The 24221-nt window shown below is 40.0% G+C and overlaps 2 protein-coding genes across 6 annotated transcripts in view; both read left to right on the plus strand.

The window, feature by feature from the left end:
* Pnpt1 (polyribonucleotide nucleotidyltransferase 1) overlaps positions 1–3416 on the plus strand; it is a 37004-nt gene extending 33588 nt beyond the window's left edge. The window contains exon 29 of the mRNA XM_075942461.1: positions 1826–3416. The gene's annotated coding sequence lies outside the window, so the exon portion shown is untranslated. The remainder of the gene's footprint in view (positions 1–1825) is intronic.
* A 6049-nt stretch (positions 3417–9465) lies between these two features.
* The window catches only part of Ppp4r3b (protein phosphatase 4 regulatory subunit 3B), a 57402-nt gene continuing 42646 nt past the window's right edge, over positions 9466–24221 (plus strand). For 2 of the 5 annotated variants that reach the window (XM_075942456.1, XM_075942457.1), the window contains exons 1-2: positions 9651–10109; positions 11314–11369. In XM_075942456.1, coding sequence (XP_075798571.1) covers positions 9968–10109; positions 11314–11369 — 198 coding nt within the window. In that variant the 5' untranslated portion in view covers positions 9651–9967. Of the gene's footprint in view, positions 10110–11313; positions 11370–24221 lie in introns of all 5 variants that reach the window. The other 3 variants (XM_075942455.1, XM_075942459.1, XM_075942460.1) reach the window with 3 other exon arrangements.

Below are 24221 nucleotides of genomic sequence, written 5' to 3' on the forward strand. Positions count from 1 at the left end.
GCTCTTTTCTGTAGGTGGAGTTTTCTGTATTGCCAGCCAGTTCCCAAATGACAACATAGAGACTTACTATTAATTGTGAAATCTCAGCCAATAGCTTACACCTGTTTTTAGCTAGCTCTTATAACTTAACCCATTTCTAATCTATGTGCTGTCCAGAAGCTTGTTTACCTCTTCTACATAATATCCATCCTGCTTTCCAGCTTCTTTCATGTCTCCTCCCAATTCCACCCGCTACACAGCATCCTCTGTACCTGGAAATCCTGCCTACCTATTAGCTGTTCAGCTCTTTAGTAAATCAGTCCAAGTGGTATATCTTCACAATGTACGAAAAGATTATTCTACAGTACATTTCATGTGCCTTTTTTATTTCAGGATCAACCTATATTTGCTTTATTTATATTATAAAATCAATAAATATTTATTATTTAAAGTAATCTATTTTTAGGGGGCTGGAGAGAGGACTCAGAGGTTAAGAGCATTGCCTGCTCTTCCAAAGGTCCTGAGTTCAATTCCCAGCAATCACATGGTGGCTCACAACCATCTGTAATGAGATCTGGTGTCCTCTTCTGGCCTGCAGGCATACATGCAGGCAAAACAGCGTATATATAATAAGTAAATAAAAAGCTATTTTTATATCTTAGGACAGATTACCTTTTTGTTTCTTTAATTGTAAACTACTGAAAAATAATTGATCATGTATGCTCTCCTAAGGCTCTTTTCCTCTGCCTTCCTTCTCATGTTTGTTAATGGCCATTCTCCCTTAGGCATCTTATGGCTCCCCTTTACCCAGCAACTGTGCCTAGCTACTGCTGTTTTGCTTACTAGAACTTGCCATTTTGAAAGCCAGAACTTTTTCTTCACCGTAATTACACATTTAATTGTCATTGAGGGAGCTAATTTGGTTCCATTTTTAATGGTATGCCTTTCACAAAACCATAAATATAGTGAGATGAATCTTATAAATGGGTTTCTCACTAGAGTGATTTTTTTTTTCTTGGTTTTTCGAGACAGAGTTTCTCTGTGTAACAGCCCTGGCTATCCTCAAACTCACAAAGATCCACCTTCCTCTGCCTTTCTGAGTGTTGGGATTAAAGGTGTGCACCACCATGTCCAACTGTTTTAATTACCTAAATATAAAAGATACCGCTAGAGTCATTCTTTGTGTGTATATAATTGCCACTGTGTGGATATATATTTTTGTATATATTTTTGGTATAAGAGCTGAAGGAACCATTATTAATGTAATGTCATGTTCAGTTTCCTATTTTTTTCTTTAGACAAGGTCTCATTATGTAGCTTTAGATAGCCTGGAACTCATTATACCAGGCTGGTCTAGAACTGACATGTACCTGTCAGACCCTAGAGTCCTACAATCAAAGGCATGTGTCACCATACCTTGCTCATTGCCATAATTTAAAACATGCTACTAGTCCACAAAAAAAAAAAGCAGATACTACATAATTTAGACTGTCTAATCCTTTTATAATTTTTATAAATGTGAATTCTTACTCAGGGCCAAGTCATAAGCTGTTAAATATGTGTCTGTCCAAGCCAAATACTTTTAAGGTACATTTATATGTAAGTCGACAAACATTATTCTGTGTAAAAAAGCATATTAAACAGCACCAATACCCTTTCTGAATTAGTGAAAGGAACTGAAAATTAAAAATTAAATTTGATTTCTATTTTGGATATACTGTTATTCTGTATTTGTCAAAGTGACCAAGTGCTATAACCCTTAGTTTAAGGGACAGTAACCCTTATTGTTTGGATTTCCTAATTATAATTTGGTTTTCTTAAATTTGCTCTTATTTTTTTTTCAAAGGGACTGTAAACTGCTAATAATTTGGGAAAAAATGAAGCCAGTTCTTGGAACTCAAGAGGGGTGCCACAGAATTTAAATGGACAGCTCACTAATGCCAACAGCAGAAGCACCCTCATTTCTGCATAAACCAGCAGCCTACCATTCGAGCCAGACTTCCCTTCATCTTTATTCAAATCATGGTCGTTTTTCATAATTTCTAATGATGTTTTTGTTTTTGGGAGGCAGCATTTCTCTGTGTCGCCAAGGGTGTCCTGGGAACTTGCTCTGTAGACCAGGCTGGCCTTGAACTCAGATCCACCCTTGCCTGCCTCCTGAGTGCTGGGATTAAATGTGTGTACCACCACCACCAGGCCCTCTAATTAAGTTTTTAATCTGAGCCTATCATATGCCAAAGACTAATTTATAGTACCTGAATACTGCTATTTGCAAATTGATCTTTTATGACCCCTTTTTTGACATACCATGAATTAGTGTTCAAATTTTTATATATATTTGTTTTGTGCACTTAGAAGCCATTGTATGTGTGTGGGGATCAGGAGAACTTGTAGGATGTTGGTTCACTCACACTGTGTGGGTTCCAGGAGACAAACTCAGGGCATCAGACTTCACAATAATCATTGTACCTTTCCTTGCTGAGCCATCTGACTTGCTTAAATTATGGTTTTTATGTGACTATTTTCTTTCCCTTCCAAAACATTTTAAATTTCTGGGTCTAAGATCGAAGCGTGAACATGAGCCACCCTCTCTGTTGAGCTCAGCCAAGCGTCACATTCATTCCACATCTGCTATGGACTAAGCACTAGGCATGGACAGGGGATGTCCGCAAACAGAGCCCAAGCTCGTGTTCACTTCTGCTTGCCAAAACTGGCAGTAAGCAGGGATGTAACATCTGACAAAGAAGCACATACTGTAATAGAAAGGAGTTGGAGTGATCTGTCCTACTGCTGCAGTGTAGACTATGAACAAGATCAGCTTGGAGAGGGAAAGATTTATTTGGCTTACACTGCCCAGATCACAATCTGTTGAGGAAAGCCAAGGGAAGAAAGTAAAACAGGTCATGAGGAGTACAAAATTTTTACTGGCTCGCCCCCAATGGCTTACTCAGCCTGCCTTTTTAAAAAACTTTTATTAATGTATATATATAATATGTGATTATAATATATATATTTTTTGGTGGGGGGGTATCAAGACAGGGTTTCTCTGTAGACCGGCTGTAGAGGTGTGCGCCACCACCTCCCAGTAGACCCACCTGCTCTCTTATGCCATCTAGGACCAACTACCCCAGTGAACTAGGCCCCAGCACATCAAGCATTAATGAGTAAAATGCCCCCATAGCCTTGACAATTGGCTAATCAGATGGAAGCATTTTCTTGTTTGCGGCTCCCTTTTCCCAGATAATCCTGGCTTGTATAAAGTTGACAAAAATAAATAAAAAAATAAAAATCACACAGCCAGGACAAGTGATAAGAAGTTATTGTTTGAAATGAAAATGATCCAGAACCACTTCCCTGAATAGATAATATTTAAAGAGACCTGAATGAAATAGAAGAAGGAAATGTGAAGACAAAATAAACTTTCATTTTATAAGTCAGTTTCACATAGTTTCGTCTTTTTTTTGCTTTGTATTAAGAATATAGTCAAGGGCTGGAGAGATGACTCAGAGGTTAAGAGCACTGACTGCTCTTCCAGAAGTTCAATTCTCAGTAACCATATGGTGGCTCACAACCATCTATAACATCTGATGACCCACATGGTGAAAAGAGAAGCAGTTCCCTCAAGTTGTTCTCTCACTCCAGACATGCAACATAGTACTTAAAGACCAATGCCAAGTATATAAATGTAATAAAATTTGTTTAAAATACATAATATATATAACAAGGGGAAAGAGCAGATATTTTCAAAACATTTAATCAGGCAAACATGCTTAGTTATTTCTGAGGAATAAACAGAATCACAAGGAGTTTTAACAGGCTTTGACAAATGCTTTCTCATGAAACTTGATAATAGGAAAGGCAGACAGTAGAAATGGGAAAGAGACTATAAAGACATTGAGTGTCGGGGATTAAAAAAAAAAGCAGTGTTTAAGTCTCATGGGTGGATAGAATGAATATAGGGCTGAAGAGGAAGAAACAGCTCCACTGCCAACTTTAGCTTGAGGGTTGTAAAGGTAATAGGTTCTGATATCGCTGGAAAACTTGCTAGGTATGAGTGAAGCCATCAACCAACAGAGGTGGCTGTTGTAGGAAGCAGTTGGAGACTGTTGTATCGCTTCTGGGGAATCTATCTAATGCAGAGAGAAGGGGCACCTAACCAAGTATTCCAACCAAGTCAAGCTGATCAAGTGAATTCATTGGGGTTGTATATAAGAGCAATGAAGAATACAGACATGAAGCTACTTCTAAAGACATCCCCACCCTAGTGGTGAATCTTGTGTCCCTGCCCTTCTCAACTGGAGAATGTTAATAGACTCTAAATTCAGTCCCTAGCAACATATACCAAAAAAGAAAACCTGCATTTTCTGACTATCGTGCTACAGTATGATGCACTGTTTCCTTAGGAAACAATATAGTTACTAATTAATAAAGTTGGTAGACACTCTAGCAAAGGTTTCTTGCAATGTAGCTCAAACATCTCTGCCTCTCAAGTGTTGTGGAGTTGCATACATGCATCCTGGCTCTGATTTTTGGTTTTTGTCTTTGTTTTTAAAGACATGTTATGGGCCAGTGAGATGGCTCAGCCAATATAGGCTCTTGCCACCAAGTCTGACAACTAAATTCAATCCCTAGCACCATGTGATAGAAGGAAAGAAAGAACTGACTCCAGGTTGTCCTCTGACTCACACATACTTGCAAGTGAGTGCACACATGCATAAGGAATGTAAAAAGGAGGCTTAAAAAAAATGTTGGGCCAGCAAGATACCTTTTGTAGGTAAAGGCATTTGCCATCAAGCCTGGGTTTGATCCCAGAGATCCACATAGTATAAAGAGAATAAGTCCTGACATCCACATGTGTGTAATGGCACATGCATGTGCACATACACACACTAAATGAGTAAACATGTATTTTTAAATTATGTTATAGGTGTAACAGTTTAACCCCCAGAACACACATAAAAACCCAAACATGGTGGTTTGCACTTGTAATTCTAACACTGGGGAGATGGAGATGGTACCGTGATGTTCACTGGGCAGCCAGCATAGCCTTACTTGGAAATTTCAAGAAACTGTTTCAAAATGAATGACACTGGAGATTTATCTGTGGCCACACACATACATACACACACGTGGTCATTTCATACAATGATGAGTTTGTCATAGTGGCCGGCACCTGTAATTCTCAAAACTCCTCAGGCTAAAGCAGGAGAATCTCTTGAGTCCAGAAATTTACCCAGTTTGGGTAGCATAAACCTCATCCTTAAAATAAGTCGGGTAGAGGAAATGTGACATTAAATAAAAAAAGCTTTCTATGAAGTGTGATTTTAATTGTTTTCTTAATACAGAGAAGTCATATGTGAGCCTGGCTTTAAGGGATGACAAGGAGAGGGTGTTATGGGTCTAAAAAATGCTGCAGGTCCCCAAGTGGCTATAGCAGGCAGTGGGCCACGAAGGCAGCCAGTCCCAGGCAGGGAGTCCTCCCCCGTCCCCCCAGTGGCCCACTGGCCATGAGGGCCAGCAGGTCCGGGGGGGGGGGGGCAGGAAGAGTCATGGCAGCAGCTACCCCTTTGGGAGAGACAGAAAAGGGAAGGACTCAGGCTGGAAGCTCGGGGGTGGGAGGGTGGGGGGAGTTGGAAGAGCTTGTCTCTTAAAAGGACAGGACAGACCATTACAGAGGGGCAAACTGTTGAGTAGAAGCAGTTTAAACAGTGAAAAGAGTTAGAATTAAAGTAACTTTGTTTTGTATGTTCTAGGAGCACTGAAAAATACCATGTTTCATGAAAACTACAGTTGCCTATTAATATTTTTAAATTGTGGCTATAAAATTCCCATAATTTCCAATAATTCATAAACTAGGAGATGATGTTATATGAAATAAAAAGCACAAAATATGTAGATAATTATCATAAAGTATTAAAAATTATAATAAAATACTGAAGGGGCAAACTTATAACCAGATGCCAAAGAAGTGACTTACAAAACTCAATGAATGTCTTTGGTTTTGCAAATATCTATCAAAAATTAGAAACAGGCTGAAGAGATGGCTCAGCAGTTAGGAGCACTTGGTACTCTTTCAGAGGACCTGAGCTGGTTTTCCAGCACCCACCTGGTGGCTACAGTACCAAGGGTACTGATACCCCCTTCTGGCCTGAGCAGGATTCTAAATGCATATGGTATACATATAAATCTTTTTCTAAGTTTAATTTTATGTGCATTGGTGTAAAGATATCATCCCTTGGAACTGAAGTAACAGTTGTGAGCTGGCACTTGTGGGTGCTGGGAATTGAACCCAGGTCCTCTGAAAGAGCAGTCAGTGCTCTTAACCACTAAGCCATCTCTCCAGCTCCACATATAAAACTGGAGGCATGGCTGTCAAAGTCAGGAACATAACATGCACCACTATTGTTCAACTCTCTGGTGGTCTTATTGAGATCAATGTTATGACATTAAAAGGGAGTGTCAGAGAAAAAAAACATTTGCAGATGACCACCTAAGCCACTTACTACAAAACAATTATGATTTACAAGTGAGCATATCAAAATAGCTGTCTTCTCGGGGCGTCAAAAGCTGCTATGTAAAAAGCAAAAGCCATCACCTTTCTTAGCTTTGAAGAGCTAAGAGCAGCGAGTTTGGCCCATCCCTGTAGTCGACACTAAGGTTAAATTATCTGCTCCTAAAGAGTCAATGAACACAATGAAGACCCTTAACTGAACACTTTGAAAACCTAATCCCAGTGTACTGACTTCTTAATACCACATGCTAGCTGATTTTAGTTCCTTCAGTGTGTAATCTACCCTCTTAAACAGGCCCAGCAAATCCCCCAGATTCTGCTAAGATCTAAAGCTAGCTGTGAAGACAGCTCAAAGAGACAATCAGGGCGAATATAGTAAAGGACTTTGAAGAGGGAGGGAGTGCTTGCTTTCACAAGGATTTGTGAGCTGCTTCTACAAGGGCTGAGGGTCTAAGGAGCTCTCATCCACATTTGAAGGCTTCAGGTTTTCTTTTCTTAGTTATGTATCACCTGTGGTGGTTATCCCTGTTGTCCACTTGACCATATCTGGAATTAACTAAAACCCAAGCAGCTGGATAGGTTTGAATGAAAATGGAAACCCCACAGTCTCATAAGGAGTGGCACTATCTGAAAGGATTAGGTGTGGCCATGTTAGAGGAAGTCACCCGTCTGCCTGTGCACTACCTTGCCTCCTGCCAAGATGACAATGAACTGGATCTCTGAACTATTAACTAGCCTGACTTAACTGTTTTCCCCTATCAGAGCTGTCATGGTCACAGTGTCTCTCACAGCATTAAAACCCTAAGATAGTATACCATGCTGTAGCAAAGCTCCTCCCCTCACCAAATAAATGTCACTTTATCAAAGCTTCTACTGGCACCAATGTTTCAGCATTTAAGAGCTCTTGCAGAGGATCAGAACCCACATCAGCCTGCTCCTAACTAAGTAACTCCAGTTCCAGGGATCCAACACCTTCTGGTTCTGATGACACCTGCACTCACATGCACACACCCAAACATTCATGCACAGAATGAAAAATAAATCTTTTAAAAAGGTCCTTGTGGGGGTGGGAGAGATGGCTCAGAGTTAAGACAACTGGCTGCTCTTCCTGAGGGCCTGAGTTGAATATCCAGCCACCACATGGTGGCTCACAACCAACTATAATGAGATCTGGTGCCATCCTCTGGCATGCAGGCATTCCTGTGTGTATAACACTGTGATAAACCTTAAAAAGTCTTTGTGCTAAACATGCTTTTGTCTATTATTCATTCTCTAAATCCAATATAACAAGTATTTAAGTAACATTGGTATTATAATAGGCATTATTATCCAGAGATGATGTAAATTATTCTACAAGAGATGATAGGTAATAAGCAAAACATATGCCATTTTATATAAGGGACTTAGGATACACAGAATTTGGTATTGATGAGTCCATGAATCAATCATTCAAGTCACCTAGAGACCAACACACATACACATTTGTATATGATAAACTATCTTTAAGATACACCATGAAACCTAATGGAAAAGAAAAATGTTCAAAAATTTAGTAATTCAAGATGGAGATAGTAGCATTAAAACAAGTGTGTAACTATATAGGCCACACACAAGAAATGGGCCCCATTTTAGCAACATACACAGACAGGTGGGAGAGTTTTAACGAGGAATGATACAGTCAGTGTTTCCTGAAGAAAAACTGAATAGCAGGAAGCAGGAGATGAAGAGACCTTGCACTGCAAAAGTTTCTCTGTCTTTTTTTTAAAAAATGTATAGAGGTATTACTTATAAAAACAGGACATCGGGGGCTCGGTTGGGCTAGAACTTTTTGGAGAGGATCTGAGGGAAGGTGTGGTTATGGTGAGGTGCTTTCAACAAGCACGAATGGGGCCCTGCACTGTAGATTTCTGCTCTAGCCTTCTGCCCCTACATCTGTTAAGTTCAAAGTTATTAACGGAGCCAAAATCACTCTCTACAGAAAATTCTCTGTAAACCCTGAAATTCCCCGTCACAAAGCTAAATGGGCTTCCAGGATCTGTCCAGTGCTCTTGCAAAGGCCTTTTCTCCTGAGGAGTGGACAATGGGCAAATGTTAGAAATAACCCAGGAGTGTCCTCTAACACTGGGCTAAAAATGGCCTATGTTCTTTCTGTGGCCTTTCCAAAACCAATTATTATTTTCCCTGGCTCAGAGTACACTTCGTACATATCAATCACAGCAATATCCAGCACATATGGATAACAATTCAAGTCCTTTTGTCAAAGGTAATACCCCGCTATAAATCATAGGCTGGCCTGCACCGCTCAGATCCCCCTGTCTCAGTGTTTCCAAGTGAACTCATCACAGGCAGATAGCAGCACGCCAGCCTACAGATTCAGAGAAAAGCAATTAACATCAGATTTCGAAACTATTTTTTAATCAAGCGCCTACTGTACACAAGCTCCACCTTTCAGCATACTGGTGAAATGTTCACGTCTAACCAATCTCAACAAACATAAGCACACTCGGGCAAGTGTTGTGATAACTACAACTCCCGAAATACACCGCGGGGTCACCATGTGCACTTATCCCCATGCTTTTCAGATTAGAGACAAAAGCAGGCCGAGCTGAAGGACCGTATCGTGAACCGACTGGCGGCTAGACAGACAGGACGAGCCGCGAGCGTCGCGCGCGAATCCGTTTCAGCCCGCCGGGCCGAGGCCTCCGAGGGGCGGGGCGTCCGCCACCTTTTTCAGGCGCAGACCGATGGCAGGCACTACGAGGCTACCGGCAGGCAGAACGCCTGGACGGGCCACAGGAAACAGGCAACGCTTCCGTAGAACCTTACAGTCGCCTGCTGCTCACGGTGGCCAGGGAGCACCTCCCAGGCAGAACGTAGCCGCCATGCATCCCGCAAATCCTCAAGAAGAAATCAGAAACACCACGGCGGCAGCCACCTTCCACTGGAGAAGGCAGAAAACCTCGCGAGATCTCCCCGCCCAGGAGGCGGGCCGGAAGAGCAGGAAGTCCCTCCCGGGCCTGCGCCCCCAGTGCGTCCTCCTCGCGAGAGCGCCAGGTTTGGCTCTCCGGAAGTGTGGTTCCGCGTAGAGGTGCTGTGCGCTGGGCTCGTCGGCCGCCGTAGCCCCTGCTAGGGCAGCCCGTGCAACCCTGTTGGAAGAGGAAGAGAAAGGCTGAGAGAGTCGGGTTACAAGATGGCGGATCTGTAGTAGTTTCCGCGGCGGGCGGCGGTAGCCGGAGAGTAAAGGGAAGAGACGGTGGTCGTGCGCAGGGGTGGAGGGAGGGGACCGGAGAGCACTGGCGGCGGGCTCCCGATGGCTCTTGTCACCCCTTCTCGCGGCTAGACCTTTGGAGCCATGGTGAACTCGGGCCTCTCCAGAGCCTCCGCCGCCACCGCTGCCGCTGCCGGCTCACAGGAGTGAGGGCCACCGGCGAGGTGAGCGAGGAGGCGGCGGCTGGAGCGGGGGGCCCAGCAGCCACCATGTCGGATACACGGCGGCGGGTGAAGGTCTACACCCTGAACGAAGACCGGCAATGGGACGACCGGGGCACCGGGCACGTCTCCTCCACTTACGTCGAGGAGCTCAAGGGGATGTCTCTGCTGGTCCGTGCCGAGTCCGACGGTAAGGGGATTGGAACGCGGGAAGAGAGGAGCGTGCCTTCGGTTGCGGCACAAGCTGGGGTGTGAAGTCCGGGCTCGGGGGGGGGGGGGGGGCAGCGCATGGCATGGGGCTTGAGCCTGCCCTTCTCAACGATAAAAACAAACTACTGGGCCTGGGTTCACTCGCCTTCAGACGTGGACTCCCAGTTCCTCCGCCTCCATCCCTATTAAGGATTTGACTCCTTCCGCTCCAATCCCTGCCTGGTTATTGAGGTTTAGAATGTGAAGAGTGGGAAGTCGGTAGGAGACCAGATAGGAACCTAACCCGTGAGATAATGTCACCCCGTACCCGCTTTGGGTACAGTCTGGTCCTTTATGTATGTCCAATATAAAGGGTTTAGTAAAACTCTTCTGAGTGCCTTAGGGAAAAAACGGACTCTTTCTTGGAGTTAGTATAGACCGTTGCTACGATGTAAACACGAGCACCTACGGTTTTACTTTTTGATCCCTCCAGGTTGCCTTTATAGAGAACCGGGGGGGGGGGGGGGCATGGGTTCCACAGTCTCAATAAGTTAGAAAACTAAAGCACACTCGGAGATTGTATTTGTTGATTGCAGAATTCATAGAAAGCATTTTAATATTAAAAGTTGACAGCCATAATTATAATTACAACAGCTACTACCTGTACTCAAGAACTACGCAATTGGAATAACTGATATATGTAGGTAATAGAAGACTAACAATCTTAGATTTATTTTTGGCAGTGTTGTACTAATGTAGAGTCGCTTTTATTAACAGTCAAGGGAATTTTATGTGGGGGGTTTTGTTGTTGTTACTCATTGTCATAGGAACAGGGTAAGTGTAATTTGTATGGTAAGTCTCTCCAGGGCCCTCGTAATTTGTTTTGGTAGACAGGAAATACAGTGAAACAGCTTTTGTTAAAGTTAATCTTCAAATGGACAGTTAGACCCTAAAAGTTTTATTTTAGTTTTCTCATAGTCTGAATATTGGTTTCACGTAAATATTTCCCTCTAAAGACATTTGGAGATAGGATGAAAGATTGTAAGCTAAATATGTAGCCTAGATCTGGAGAGAAAATTGTATTAAAATACATTTTGTAGCTTTAGTTCTTCAGCGTGTGAAGAAACTTGAAACATTTGTAAAATGTGTGTTATTGAAGAAGGCTTTATAGTTTGAGACTTACATGTTTTTTTTAACTCTTTCAGGATCTCTACTCTTGGAGTCAAAGATAAATCCAAACACTGCATATCAGAAACAACAGGTAAGTAGTTAACCAATCTTTAATTTAAAAAACTGTGTTTGTCATCCAGAAGTATTAATCTGACAAAGATGGGAATACTTTCCAGACCAGAAAAACAGTTTGGTAACTAAAGTTAGAAGCCATATGTATTTACCTTTCAGGTTGGTAGAGTTTCAAACTGAAAAGTGATTTTTATATTGGCAGTTTATATTGTTGTTTTTTTTTTTAACCGAGCCACTGTTTGTATTAGAAAACAGTGGGGGTTTTTGTTCTTGTTTATAGTAAGACAGGTCTCTCCTATATGCTCTGCACTAAACCATTTATTCTGAGTCACATTTGAAATAAATGACTTAAAAGAAGAATCAGACTGTTCAGTTACTACCATTAAGAAAGAAATTCAACAATGGTAGTGCATATGTTTAATCCCACCACTTAGGAGGCAGAGGCAGGTGGATCTCTGTGAATTCAGGTATGGCCTGGTCTACAAAGCAAGTTCCAGGACAGCCAGGGCAATATAGAAAAACAACAACAAAATCAGAGGGATACTTTTAAAGCAATGAAAGCCTGTTTGGTGTGAAATTGGATCCTTTGTCCAAGGAAAGGGGCTTATTGAGGGATTTTTAGGTGGCATTTAAGTTCTCCTTTAAATTGTATGCATATTTTTGATATAATCAATTGATAATTGATACTCTATAAATACACATATTGTTAATTATGTAACATTTTCTCAATATTATTGTCTCTTTGGAAAAGGAAATCTGTTTTAGTATTTCTAATTTAACTTTAGGATGACAGATTTGAGTCATCCTTTATCTGTGAATGTTTTCATTTTTATTGCGAAATACTATCAAAATTGAATATTGTAGAGAATAATATAGTGGGCTCTTTATAACACTATCAGTTTACTAATATTAACATACTATATCCTTTTCAATTTTTTGTAATATTTAACATGGGTAGAGGTTAAAAATCTCTTTTGTGTCTATCCCGTTTTATCCATTCTTTATTCCCTATGGTACCTCTACTAAAATTACGTGTATTCTTTCTGTAGATGCTTTTATACCTTTCCTGCATGTCTCTTGTGTGTTTTAAACTTTTATACTATTGATACCATACTTTTACATATTCTTAAATTTGTATTTTCACACTTTTTTGAAGATTTATTTGTGTTATTGTAGGTAGCTTTTTAAAATGCTGTATTATGCTGATGTATGATATATACCTATGAGACATTTGGATTATTTCCTCGTGTGTGTGTGTGTGTGTGTGTGTGCGCGCGCGCGTGCGCGCGCTTTTGGAAGAGGTATGTAAAATCACGATGACAGATTTTGTAGGGAAGAGAGAAATTATTTTAGGTTTATAATTATAGCATCAAGTCTACCTTTCTTTAAGGTCTATGGAAATTTGGATGCTATAAACATTTCACGTAAGAAATAAAATTACATACATTATTAAGGTTGTTAATAGGAAAATTTTTAATGTATGTAATTGCTTTGTACTTGCAGTACATTCTTAGTTCCTTGAAATATCTTAGCATTCAGCTAGTAGCTTTTCTTTCTCTTAGATAATTTTTATATATTATCTCTTAGATAATTTTTATACGAATCTTTTGTCTTGAACATTTGAATGTTTCTCTGTAGCTTAGATATGTATGAGGACATTTAAATTTATTTCAGACTTGATTAGGCAGATAATTAGTTACTCTGTGTTTTGAGTTTTGTAAGATAGCTAGTTCTGGGTTTTTGCTCGTTTGTGGGGAGATACTAATATTTTGTCATCTTTCTCCTACCTACATCAATATAAAATGATAAGGACATTTGCTCATAACTGTGACTCATAAGGCATACGCAGGTCCTTACACATTTAGTTGTTATAACAATTCTTGACTTGTGTAAGTGATCTTTTACCTGCTGTTAATATTGAAAAGATCCTATTGTATGTGCAGAGGCTTATTAGTAAATCAGTCCTCCAGCACATAAGAAAATATAGACTGGTTCTTTAAAAACTTAAGAATTTTGAAGCATACGTTCATGTAAATATTACTATCTAGAAAACTAGTTCCAGACAAATTGGATTTTTTTATACAGTTAAGTATGGAAAGCATCACAGAAAAATACATTTGAAAGATTTTATAGCATATGAAAATGTTTTCTGTAACCAGTCACATTTAAGTAATAGTTCTGGCCTGTTATTTATGACATTCTCTTTCTCTCTCTCTCTCTCTCTCTCTCTCTCTCTCTCTCTCTCTCTCTCTCTCTCTCTCACACACACACACACACACACACACACACACACACTAAGATTTACAAGAGAATTCTTTGGCGATGAGAGAAATATGGAAAAAGCATTGTGAATACAGGAATGAAAACCTGTAAATGGAGTCACCTGTTTTATTTTCTTTAATCTTTTTTAAATTGGGAGGACCTTCTAGTGGAAGTCATAGAGCCATTTGAAGTTATAGTAAATTTTCTATGTAATCTATGCAGTTTCTTCCTATTTTATCCAAAGTCTTGCTCAGTTTGCACTTTTTACCAAGTTGCACAAATTGAAATTCTGAATACATCGTTTTTATGTTTACAAGAATTATCACATTACCAAGATTTGTCAACATATGAGATTTTTAAATAGATTATTCTAATTATTATTTAACTAGGTTTTTCCAAAATTAAAGTTAAAATATTATTCATCGATGGGCTTTTAATTAAAAACGTAAGCAAATGGCTTATTTATAGAATATTTTGCTGTATTAAAATATGTTGAGTAAGTTAAGAGATAATTATTTAATATTCACAGTCCTAGAATTATCCAACTGCTTAATTGTTTGCTCAGCATGCATGGGTTTCTCTTTCTCAAAAGCAAGTATTAGATTGATTGGCTTACTTAAAATGTGTTGGAGTAAGTACTGCTGAGTGTCAGTGATTCAAAGTACTTCCCTATCATGTCTCATACTGAAAAGGGAGAAATGGGAAGATGTATTTTCTTAATACACTTGAATGTGTAAGTTGACACATTAGAAAGAAAATGATTATGCAATACAGCATGAAACAAAGTGTCTGATACGTGTTTCAGATTTTTAAGTTACTTAAAATTAACCCTACTGATCTTGGCTAAATCAAAAGTCAAAATCATAGGGATATAGCTTAGCGTATTTTACATAGTTGTATGCTCATGAGTCCAAAAGATCAGTCCTTACCTCAGTGAAACAATAGAATAATAAAATAACTAATGAATTTTTTTTTCTGCCTAGACCTCACTGAAAATGCATGAAAGCATTTCCTGTGGAGGCAGCTGAGGTACAGAAAGGTTATGGATGAGAATGTAAAACAGGTATATTACAACACGAAATATTGTAAACAGCAAACTTGTATTCCACAGGTGTGGGCGCTAGAAAATTAGACAGGAGAAAGTATAAGAGGCAGGCATCTGTAAGAAGAATTCATCTTGGTAATGGTGGTAGTTGCTGAAATCAATATACACCTGCTTGAATTGCAGGCATTTTTTTTCACTTGAGAGTTTGGTGTACCAAACAAAAGTGAGCCGTTATGAATTCTTACTGGAGACCTAAAATGATGAAAGTGATACTGTGTTTAAGGAAACCTGTATGACAGAAACATAAATAATAGATGAGAAGAGCGTGGTAGAACAAAAACGCTTCGGGTGGGAAAACTTTTTGTAATAATTGTGATACAAGAAATTAAAGTCCGGTAAAGAGACTTGAAGAACTCTGGTATGTTTTCAAGGAGCTGCTAGAGAACATGGTGAACAATTAACCCAAGTGCTGGGATTAAAACCACCATGCCAGTGACCTTCTCATTTTCTTTTTTTTTTTTTTTTTTAAATTTTTTGGTTTTTCGAGATAGGGTTTCTCTGTGGCTTTCAGCCTGTCCTGGAACTAGCTCAGATCTGCCTGCCTCTGCCTCCCGAGTACTGGGATTAAAGGCGTGCGCCACCGCCGCCCGGCCCTTCTCATTTTCTTAAAGTTCATCATCTTCTAGTGGTGCGTATGTAAACAGACGTGTGTCAGTGTACTCTTCCTTTCATAAGCCCAACAACATTCTGTATGATATTCTGGGTTTTGTTTGATTTTGTTTAACTTAGGCTTTAAAACAAGTGAAATAAAGTCTAAATATTAAACATCTGTAACTAGTGGTTGGGTTTGAATTAGTAACGCAGATTCTCATCTAAGAATCATAAAGTGAATTTTTAGCTTCAGCAAGGGACCACCCCCTTAGTAGACAGAAATTAAGAACAAAGCCTAAGTGAGCTTTGTTGAACGGTCCACATTTATTTGTTGACCCAGTACTTAATAGACTTGTTGTTTGTAGGCTGGTCCTAATCTTCTTGAGGGTTTTGTTTTTTAAATTAAGTTTGAAAATTTTTGAAGAAGTGTCCTGGCTTTGGTTCTGTTTGTGGTGTGTGTTGAGTGGGATGTCAAATCCTGCACCTAGCACATGCTAAGTAAGCACTTTGCCACTGACCTACTTCCCAGTCCTTGGTAGAGTTTTTAAATTATCTGGCAGGGGCAATACCATGATCACAAAGGTAGTTTGCCCAGGGGAGGCTTACCGCTGCACTCCAGATGTAGTGGCCCCTGCAGCTCCCCCAAATGTGATAATGGGCTGTCTCTTGTACTCTTCCTGAAACAAACTAACAAAAGAATGGCACCATCCAAAATATAGCATATCAGTCTGTGGGTGTTGGTGAAAAGCAATAAATGGAAGAATATTTGGTTATGGGCTCACTCTTAGTCCAAGCAGGCAATTGAATTAAAGGGTTGTGGAGATGTTGAAAGATAGAAGATCATAAGTTATTTATTTATTTATTTATTTATTTATTTTATGATCATGAGTATTTTGCCTGCATGTACGTGTATGCACATCCTCAGAGGCCAGAAGAGGGCGTCAGATCCCCTGGGTCTGTACTTAACCGTGGTTGTAAGTAAGCTGCCATGTAGGTGCTTGAAATTGAACCCTGGTTGTCTGGAAGAGCAGCCAGAGTAACATCTCTCTAACTCCTAAAAGTTTTTTTTTTCTTTTAAAGTCTTAAAGGTTTTGACTTTTATGTACAAATATTAGCACCATCTGTTCCACTGAGTAGATGGCCTTGATTAATCCATTTAAAGAAGTCAAGAGAAGTGGCTCAGGACAAACTAGGCAAAATGCATGAAAGGAGAGTTTCCCTAAGTGGGTTTTGAGGGAAGAGTTGAAAGAGCTGATGAAGGGTTAGGTCCTGTAATGGAGGAAGGTCATTGGCTAATAAAGGAACTGCATTGGCCCATTTCATTGGTTAGAAGATAGGTGGGAGGAGTAAACAGAACAAAACGCTGAGAGGAAGAGGAAGTGAGCTCAGACTCGACAGCTCTCTTCTCGGGAGCAGACGCCTTCAGAGAGACACCATGCTCCCAGCTCCCAGGCAGACGCAAGCAATGAAGCTCCGACCCAGGATGGACATAGGCTAGAATCTTCCCAGTAAGCACACCTAGGGGCGCTACACAGATGATTAGAAATGGGCTAAATTAATATGTGAGAAATAGCCTAGAAGAGGCTAGATAGAAATGGGCCAAAGCAGTGTTTAAATGAATACAGTTTGTGTGTAATTATTTCGGGGCAAAAGCTAGCCGAGCAGGCGGCTAGGGTGTTGGGGACGCAGCCCCGCCACTCCATATTACTACAGTCCTGATAATAAATAAGAAGAAAAAGGCTGTAATAATTTTTGCAGTGCTGAGGAACCGAGTTGGGGTCTCACACAGGCTAAGCAAGTGCTGTGCTACTCAGTTGTACCCTGAGTCAGGTGTTTTTCTTGTCTCTGAGGTGATTAAGCCTCATACATGCTAGGCAGAATCTTTACCTTTGAATGACATCTCAAACCCATTTTTAGCTTTTAGCTTTGGGACAGAGGCTAAGTGATCTGGACTGACCTGCAACTCAGTGTGTAGCCCAGGCAGACCTTAGCTTGCCTCATACTCCTCAGTAACTGTGATTACAGGGATTTGCCAGCAGGCCCAGTTGTAGTTGCCTTAGTTGAAATAATCATGATAGTTCAATCCAATTTAAAATGTTGGGCTTTCAAGTTAGTTATGTGGAGAATAGAGTACTGAGTGTATAAAAAAAAAATTGTGTGGGTTATGGCAGCCCACAACTTTACTTTCAGCACTTGGGATGCAAAGGCAAGTAAAATACAGAGGTGTCTTGGGGTCAGCCTGGTCTACATACTGAGTTTCAGGCCATCCAGAGCCACACAGTGAGATCCCTGTCTCTCAATAAATAAATACCAAGAAAAGGAAAGAAATTAATTACTTTAATTCAGATTTTGTTGTTTTACCTGCACATACTTTTAGAAGCCAGAGTCAAAATGATTTGGGCCTTAGATACCTTACATAACCAGTTTGGATTTTATTCTGCAGTTGTAATGGTAATCCAAAATAGAATCTGTTGTACGAAGCATGAGGAGTTAAAGATTTATTTATTTTTAGTTGGGCAGGGGCGTGTGCAGGTGGTCAGAGACCAGAAGTATTGGATCCCTCTGGAGTTGGAGTTGCAGGTGATTGTGAGCTGCCCAACTTAGGTTCTGGGCGCCAAGCTCGGGTAATCACTGAGCCACCTCTCTTGCCTACAGGAGGATTTTAAAAGAAACCTGCCTTTATATTGGTTTTCTCAAAAGGAGATAATAGTTTTAGTTGATATCTAGTAAGTCAAATTGTTAAGTCCTAAAATCTATGTTGTCTCCTGAGTGAAAAGTAACATTTCTGTGAGAAGTGTTTTGCTCATACCTTTAGGCCTAGCTACCCAACCCTAATAAAATAGATCAAGTGAAACAGTTGAAAACAATAGAAATAGAAATGAAAATAATGGTCAAACTGACATTTATTTAGACCCCTCTTGTTAGTAGTCAGCGGTGTGACAAAATGGAAACTATGCTGCTCTGACAAGAAGTAAAGACTCCACAAAATTATTAGGTATTCAAAAATATTTTAGCAGGGTGATAATGGCACAGAGGCAAGCAGATCTCTGTGAGTTCAAAGCCAGTCTGGTCTTAAAGAGTTCGTTCCAGGACTACACAGAGAAACACTATCTTGAAAAATATTAATAATTTTCTACTACCTTTTTCAGGTTTACTATGCTCTAAGTAGTTCTAAAAATACTATTAATATTAAATGGTTAACCATTCAAACATTAAACATTTTGCTTATTTCATCTTTATATAATCCTTTTGCTTCCTTTGTGTGTGTCGTATGAAGTAATTGTTGCTTTGAGACAGGGTTTCACTATGCAGTTCTAGTTGGCTTAGAACTCATTCTATCGGCTTTGCTGTCCTCAAAGTCACAGAAATCCGCCTGCCTCTGCCTTCCCAAAGTGCTGAGATTAAAGGTGTATACCACCACACTCTGCTTACAGTAGCTTCTTGCATATAAGATATTAGTGAATTAAGGCATATAATTCATGTTTTGGAGACTACTCTTAATGAAGCGATCTTCAAATCGGTTAAAATGAAAAAGCCAGCCATAGCAGTACACACCTCTAATCCCAGTGCTAGGAAGATAGAGACAGCAGAGTCCCTGGAGCTTGCTGGCCAGCTACTCTTTAAATCAGCTAGGCAGATTGAGCAAGACACCCTTCTAAAAATGAGGACAATGAAGGAAGACATGACCCCAACTTTTGGCATCTCACACAAAGTTGAAATTGAGGACTAGATATATCAGAGGGCATTTTTGATTTACGTTAGAGTTTATATATTGGTTTTTGCTTTTCAGTGCTGAGTATCAAACTCAGGGCCTTACTTATGCTAACAAGTGTTCAACTACTGAGTTTTTATTTAATATCAAGTCATAATATTTGTAAGTACTAATCAAAGAATAATTATTAAATATATTTTGTTGGGAATGGGATTTAGCAGTTAAAAACACTTGGTGCTCTTCCTGAGGACCCAATGTAAATGCATTAAATACAATGTATTTAATAAATTAAAGATAGATTCAAAGACAAAGAAAACCTCCAAATGGTTTACAGTGTGTTTAAAAAAAGTATGTAGGTGTGGGAGAGAAAAAAAAAAGGGATAAAGTCCATAAAAAGAAAGAGGGTGGGGTGTTGCACACCTTTAATCTCAACACTTGGGAGGCAGAGGCCACGGATCTATGTAAATTCAGGGTATGGTGGCACAAGCCTTTAATCCCAGCACTTGTGGGGCAGAGGCAGGCATATCTCTGTGAGTTCAAGGACAGCCTGGTCTACAGAGTGAGTTCCAGAACAGCCGAAGATACACAGAGAAACCCTGTTTCAAAAAGCCAAAAATTAAAAATAAAAATAAAAGAAATAGAGTTTAAGATAAAGCCACATAAAGATGGAAAATACACAGAGAGTCTGGATACTGTATGTTATCATGTTGTCCTTGAATTGTTTGATGACTGAGAAGGAGAATTTGATTACAAATGCTGCTGGATTAATATAACATATATTTTGAAAATGCCTTGACTTCAAAATTTTAAGTCAAAAGGTATGTTACTTTGGAGAGCAGGATTTTGCTTTTGTTTCCACAGGAAATGAGAATCTGTAGATTCATGCTGGGTTAAGAAAAATCAGATTAGATCAAGGAAGATCCCCTGAGAACTCTCTGATAGGAGCCAATGGCCCAGATGATCCAGGGTTTCAGAGGACCTCTGTTGGAGATTCCTCTGAGTTCTACATCCAGAACAGTTTCAGTGCTGCTAGCGGAGATGATCAAGCTTATAGAATTTTCCAGTCAGTACTTGACCATAATTTTAAATTTTCTTTAGGTCCCTGTAAGATTATCTATCAGTGTCCCTAGTCAGGAGGAAGTAGCCTGGAAAACTATACCTGCATTTCCAAATAATGAATTATGGATATTTATCTTTGTTAAGTGTGTTGGTTACAAGATAATGGTCTAGACAAAAAGCTAAACAAAGGATATTAGATTCAGAGTTCCTATTTAAAAAAAAAAGTTGGGAGGAAGTGTGTAGTAATGAGGTGCAGCGGGCCCCGTCCCCGCCACCCGGCTAGTTTATGCCCAAAATAACCACACGGAAATTGTATTAATTAAACACTGCCTGGCCTATTATCTCCAGCCCCTTATTGGCTAACTCTCACATATTGATCTAACCCATTTCTAATAATCTGTATCGCCACTTGACTGTGGCTTACCGGCATGAGTCTAACCGGCGTCCATCTGGGAGAGGAGAGCCATGGCATCTGCCACACTGCCTTCTTCCTCCCAAAATCCAGTTCCCTTTTTCCCGCCTATCTAAGTTCTGCCCTATCAAAAGGCCTAGGCAGTTTTTTTTTATTTGACCAATGAAAGCAACACAGAAAGAAGACCCTCCTACACCAGAAGTGCTATGGGACAATGATCTTATATCCTGTCATCTGCATTATTTTTAATAAAATGCTGATTGCCCAGTAGCCTGGCAGGAAGTAGAGGCAGGATGATGAAAACAGGAGAATTCTTGGGAGAGGAAAGCCCAATCTGCAGTAGTCACTCAGATGTAGAGGAAGCAGATGCCTCGCTGGTAAAAGGTACCAAGCCATGTGGCTAACACAAGAATTATGGGTTAAGATATAAGAATAAGCCTGAGCTAATAGGCCAACCAGTATTTCTTTAGGACTAAATGACTGTGACCTGGTAGGACAGAAACCTCAGTCAACAAAAACCTATGTTTTTAAAATGAAAATTTACTTCTTATTCCTGTTCATTTTGTTAGATTATTGCATAGTGAATTTAATGTTTGTGTGTGTTGATTAAAATCTAAACCTTAGTTTTTAATTGCATAGGTTGAAAACCTAATCGTTTAAAATTAGGGGCACAATTGAGGATGCTTTATGAAGAATAAATCTTAGGTTATTCTTTCTGAAAACTGCCGATGGACCACACTTCCCAAGCTTCTCCATACAGCACCAACAGGACCAAATAATCAAATGCCAGAGAGTATGAGGGACTTACCACCACATTCTGCTCCCTGATGCCCATAAGTCTCTTGGCCATACCATAATGCAAAATGTATTTAGTCCAACTTAAAAGTTCCTAGTATTGGGGCTAGAGAGATGACTCAGTGGTTAAGAGCACTGGCTGCACTTCCAGAGGTCCTGAGTTCAATTCCCAGCACCCACATGGCAGCTCACAACTGTATGTAATTCCATTTCCAAGAGATCTGGCGCCTTCACACATAAAATAAAGTGGAATAAATTATTTTTTAAAAATCCCTAGTTTTTTGTTTTTTGTTTTTTTTTTTTTTTACAATCTTAACACTCTTTAAAAGTTCAAAGTCTCTTCTGAGATTCAAAGCAATATCTTAACTGCAATTGCATGTTAAAATAAAAAAGCAAGTTACTTATTTTTAAGTGTAATGACATAGATTTATACGGGGTGGGAGAACATACTGAGAAAATACTGAACCAAAGCAAAGAAACCCAGGAGGGCAAATTCCAAACGGTCTTCGAGCATTCCTCCCTGCCTCTCCCTTGGATTGGCTTTACTCATATTTCTTTAACTTTCCATATTTCTAACACCTTCAGCATTTGAAGATCTCTTAACACAACTAGGCCTTCACTTCCACAGTTTCATGCAATGCCCTCAGGTTCCATGAGGAAATCCCCTACCACACTCTGTAGCTCTCTGAAGCTGCAGAAGATTATGTGGCTCCATTTAGTCTTATGTCTTTCATGACACTAAAGCCAGTATCATGTACATGATACTGCCAAATTCAGCCATCAACTTGAAATGGACTTTGACCTCCTAGAATCATATTTGTAGAAGCTTTTGTTTGTTGTTGTTGTTGTTGTTGTTCATAGGACTAAGTCAACAACAGAAAACTGCCTTGTAATCTCTTTTACAAGTTAGAAATTTAACTGGTAAGATCTTGCCAGGGGCACCTATAGTGGTTTGATGAGAATGACCCTCATAGGTTCATAAATTGGAATGTTTGGTGTGTTTTGTGATTTGGAGTGTTTTGTTTTGCTTTTCCAGACAGGACTGTGAAACAGTCCTGACCTTGAACTCACTCTGTAGACCAGGCTGGCCTAGAACTCACAGAGATCCACCTTCCTCTGCCTCCCAAGTACTGGGATTAAAGGCGTGCACCACCACCGCCCAGCTGAATGTTTGATTTCAGAAGCCTGCCTCATTATAGTTTTTTCTTTCTGTGTCATGCTTATGGATCAGATGTAAGCTTTTAGCTACTCCTCCAACACTTTGCCTACTTGCCTCCTGCCATGCTCCTCTCACCCCCCACGGTGACCGTAAATTCTACCGTTCTATGGGACTGTAAGTGCCAAATTAAATACTTGCTTTTATAAATTGCCTTGGTCATGAAGTCTTTTCACAGCAATAGGAAAGTAACTAAGATGGTATTACCCTTCCCTTTATCAAGTATAGCTCAAGCTTCTAAAGCTCCTTATTCCTCTTTGCAGAAGCTGTGAGTATAACATTAGGTTTTCTAGTGTTCTTTTTATTTTCAAACTCTGTTATGATATTTTGTTTGTGTTTTAACAAATAAAGTTTGTCTGAAAATCAGAACAAAGCTAAGCCACTAGAGGCCAGGCAATGGTGGCACACACCTTTAATCCCAGGACTCAGGAGACAGAGGCAGGCAGATTTCTGTTTTTTTAAAGCCACCTGGCTACATGAAATTAATCCAGCCCAAAAGAGAAACTGCTTACACAAAGGTGATCCCAGCACTTGGGATCAGGAGCCTTTAATCCCAGCATTAAGCAGGTGGAGACAGGAGTTAACACTCAGAAGAATATAAGGCGGGAGGAGGCAGGAGCTCAGTGCAGTCTGAGGACGCATTCTGAGAACAGGATCAAACCTTTCATCTGAGCATTGGTAAGAACTCTAGTGGCTGGCCACTTCTTCCTTTAGCTTTCACTCCCTAACAACTGACTTTGAGTTTTTATTATTAAGAACAATTAGAATTCATGCTATGTAGGTGGAAGCTGCTTGTCCGTTCTCGGCCGCCCAGTCCTGAAATAATCACACGCAAGCTATATTTGCAATATTGTTTGGCCAATAGCTTAAGCATATTTCTAGCTAGTTCTTACATCTTAATTTAACCCATTCCTTCTTTTTTAATTATCAGTTTTTTTTATTGAGCTCTACATTTTTCTCTGCTCCCCTCCCTACCCTCCCCTTTTCTTCAACCCTCTCCCAAGGTCCCCATGCTTCTAATTTACTTAGGAGATCTTGTCTTTTTCTACTTCCCATGTAGATTAGATCTATATATGTATCTCTTAGGGTCCTCATTGTTGTCTAGGTTCTTTGGGATTGTAATTTGTGGGCTAGTTTTCTTTGCTTTATGTGTAAAAACCACGTAATGAGTGAATACATGTGAAAACTAACTGTCTGGGTTACTTCACTCGAAACGATGTTTTCTAGCTCCATCCATTTGCCTTCAAAATTCAAGATGTCATTTTTTTCTGCTGTGTAGTACTCCATTATGTAAATGAACCAAATTTTCCTTATCCATTCTTTGGTCAAGGGGCATTTAGGTTGTTTCCATGTCCTGGCTATGACAAACAATGCTGCCATGAACACAGTTGGGCACATGTCCTCGTGGCATGATTGAGCATCCTTAGGATATACACCCAAAAGTTATACTACTGGGTCTTGAGTAAGGTTGTTTCTAATTTTCTGAGAAATCACCACACTGACATCCAAAGGGGCTGTACCAGCTTGCACTCCCACCAGCAATGCAGGAGTGTTCCCTTTACACTACAACCTCTCCAGCATAAGTTGTCATCAGTGTTTTTGATCTTGGCCATTCTTACAGGTATAAGATGGAATCTCAGAGTTGTTTTGATTTGCATTTCTCTGATGACTAAGGATGTTGAACATTTCCTTAAGTGTCTTTCAGCCATTTTAGATTCC

The sequence above is a fragment of the Microtus pennsylvanicus genome, chromosome 12 (assembly GCF_037038515.1).
Source record: "Microtus pennsylvanicus isolate mMicPen1 chromosome 12, mMicPen1.hap1, whole genome shotgun sequence".
Taxonomy (NCBI): Eukaryota; Metazoa; Chordata; class Mammalia; order Rodentia; family Cricetidae; genus Microtus; species Microtus pennsylvanicus.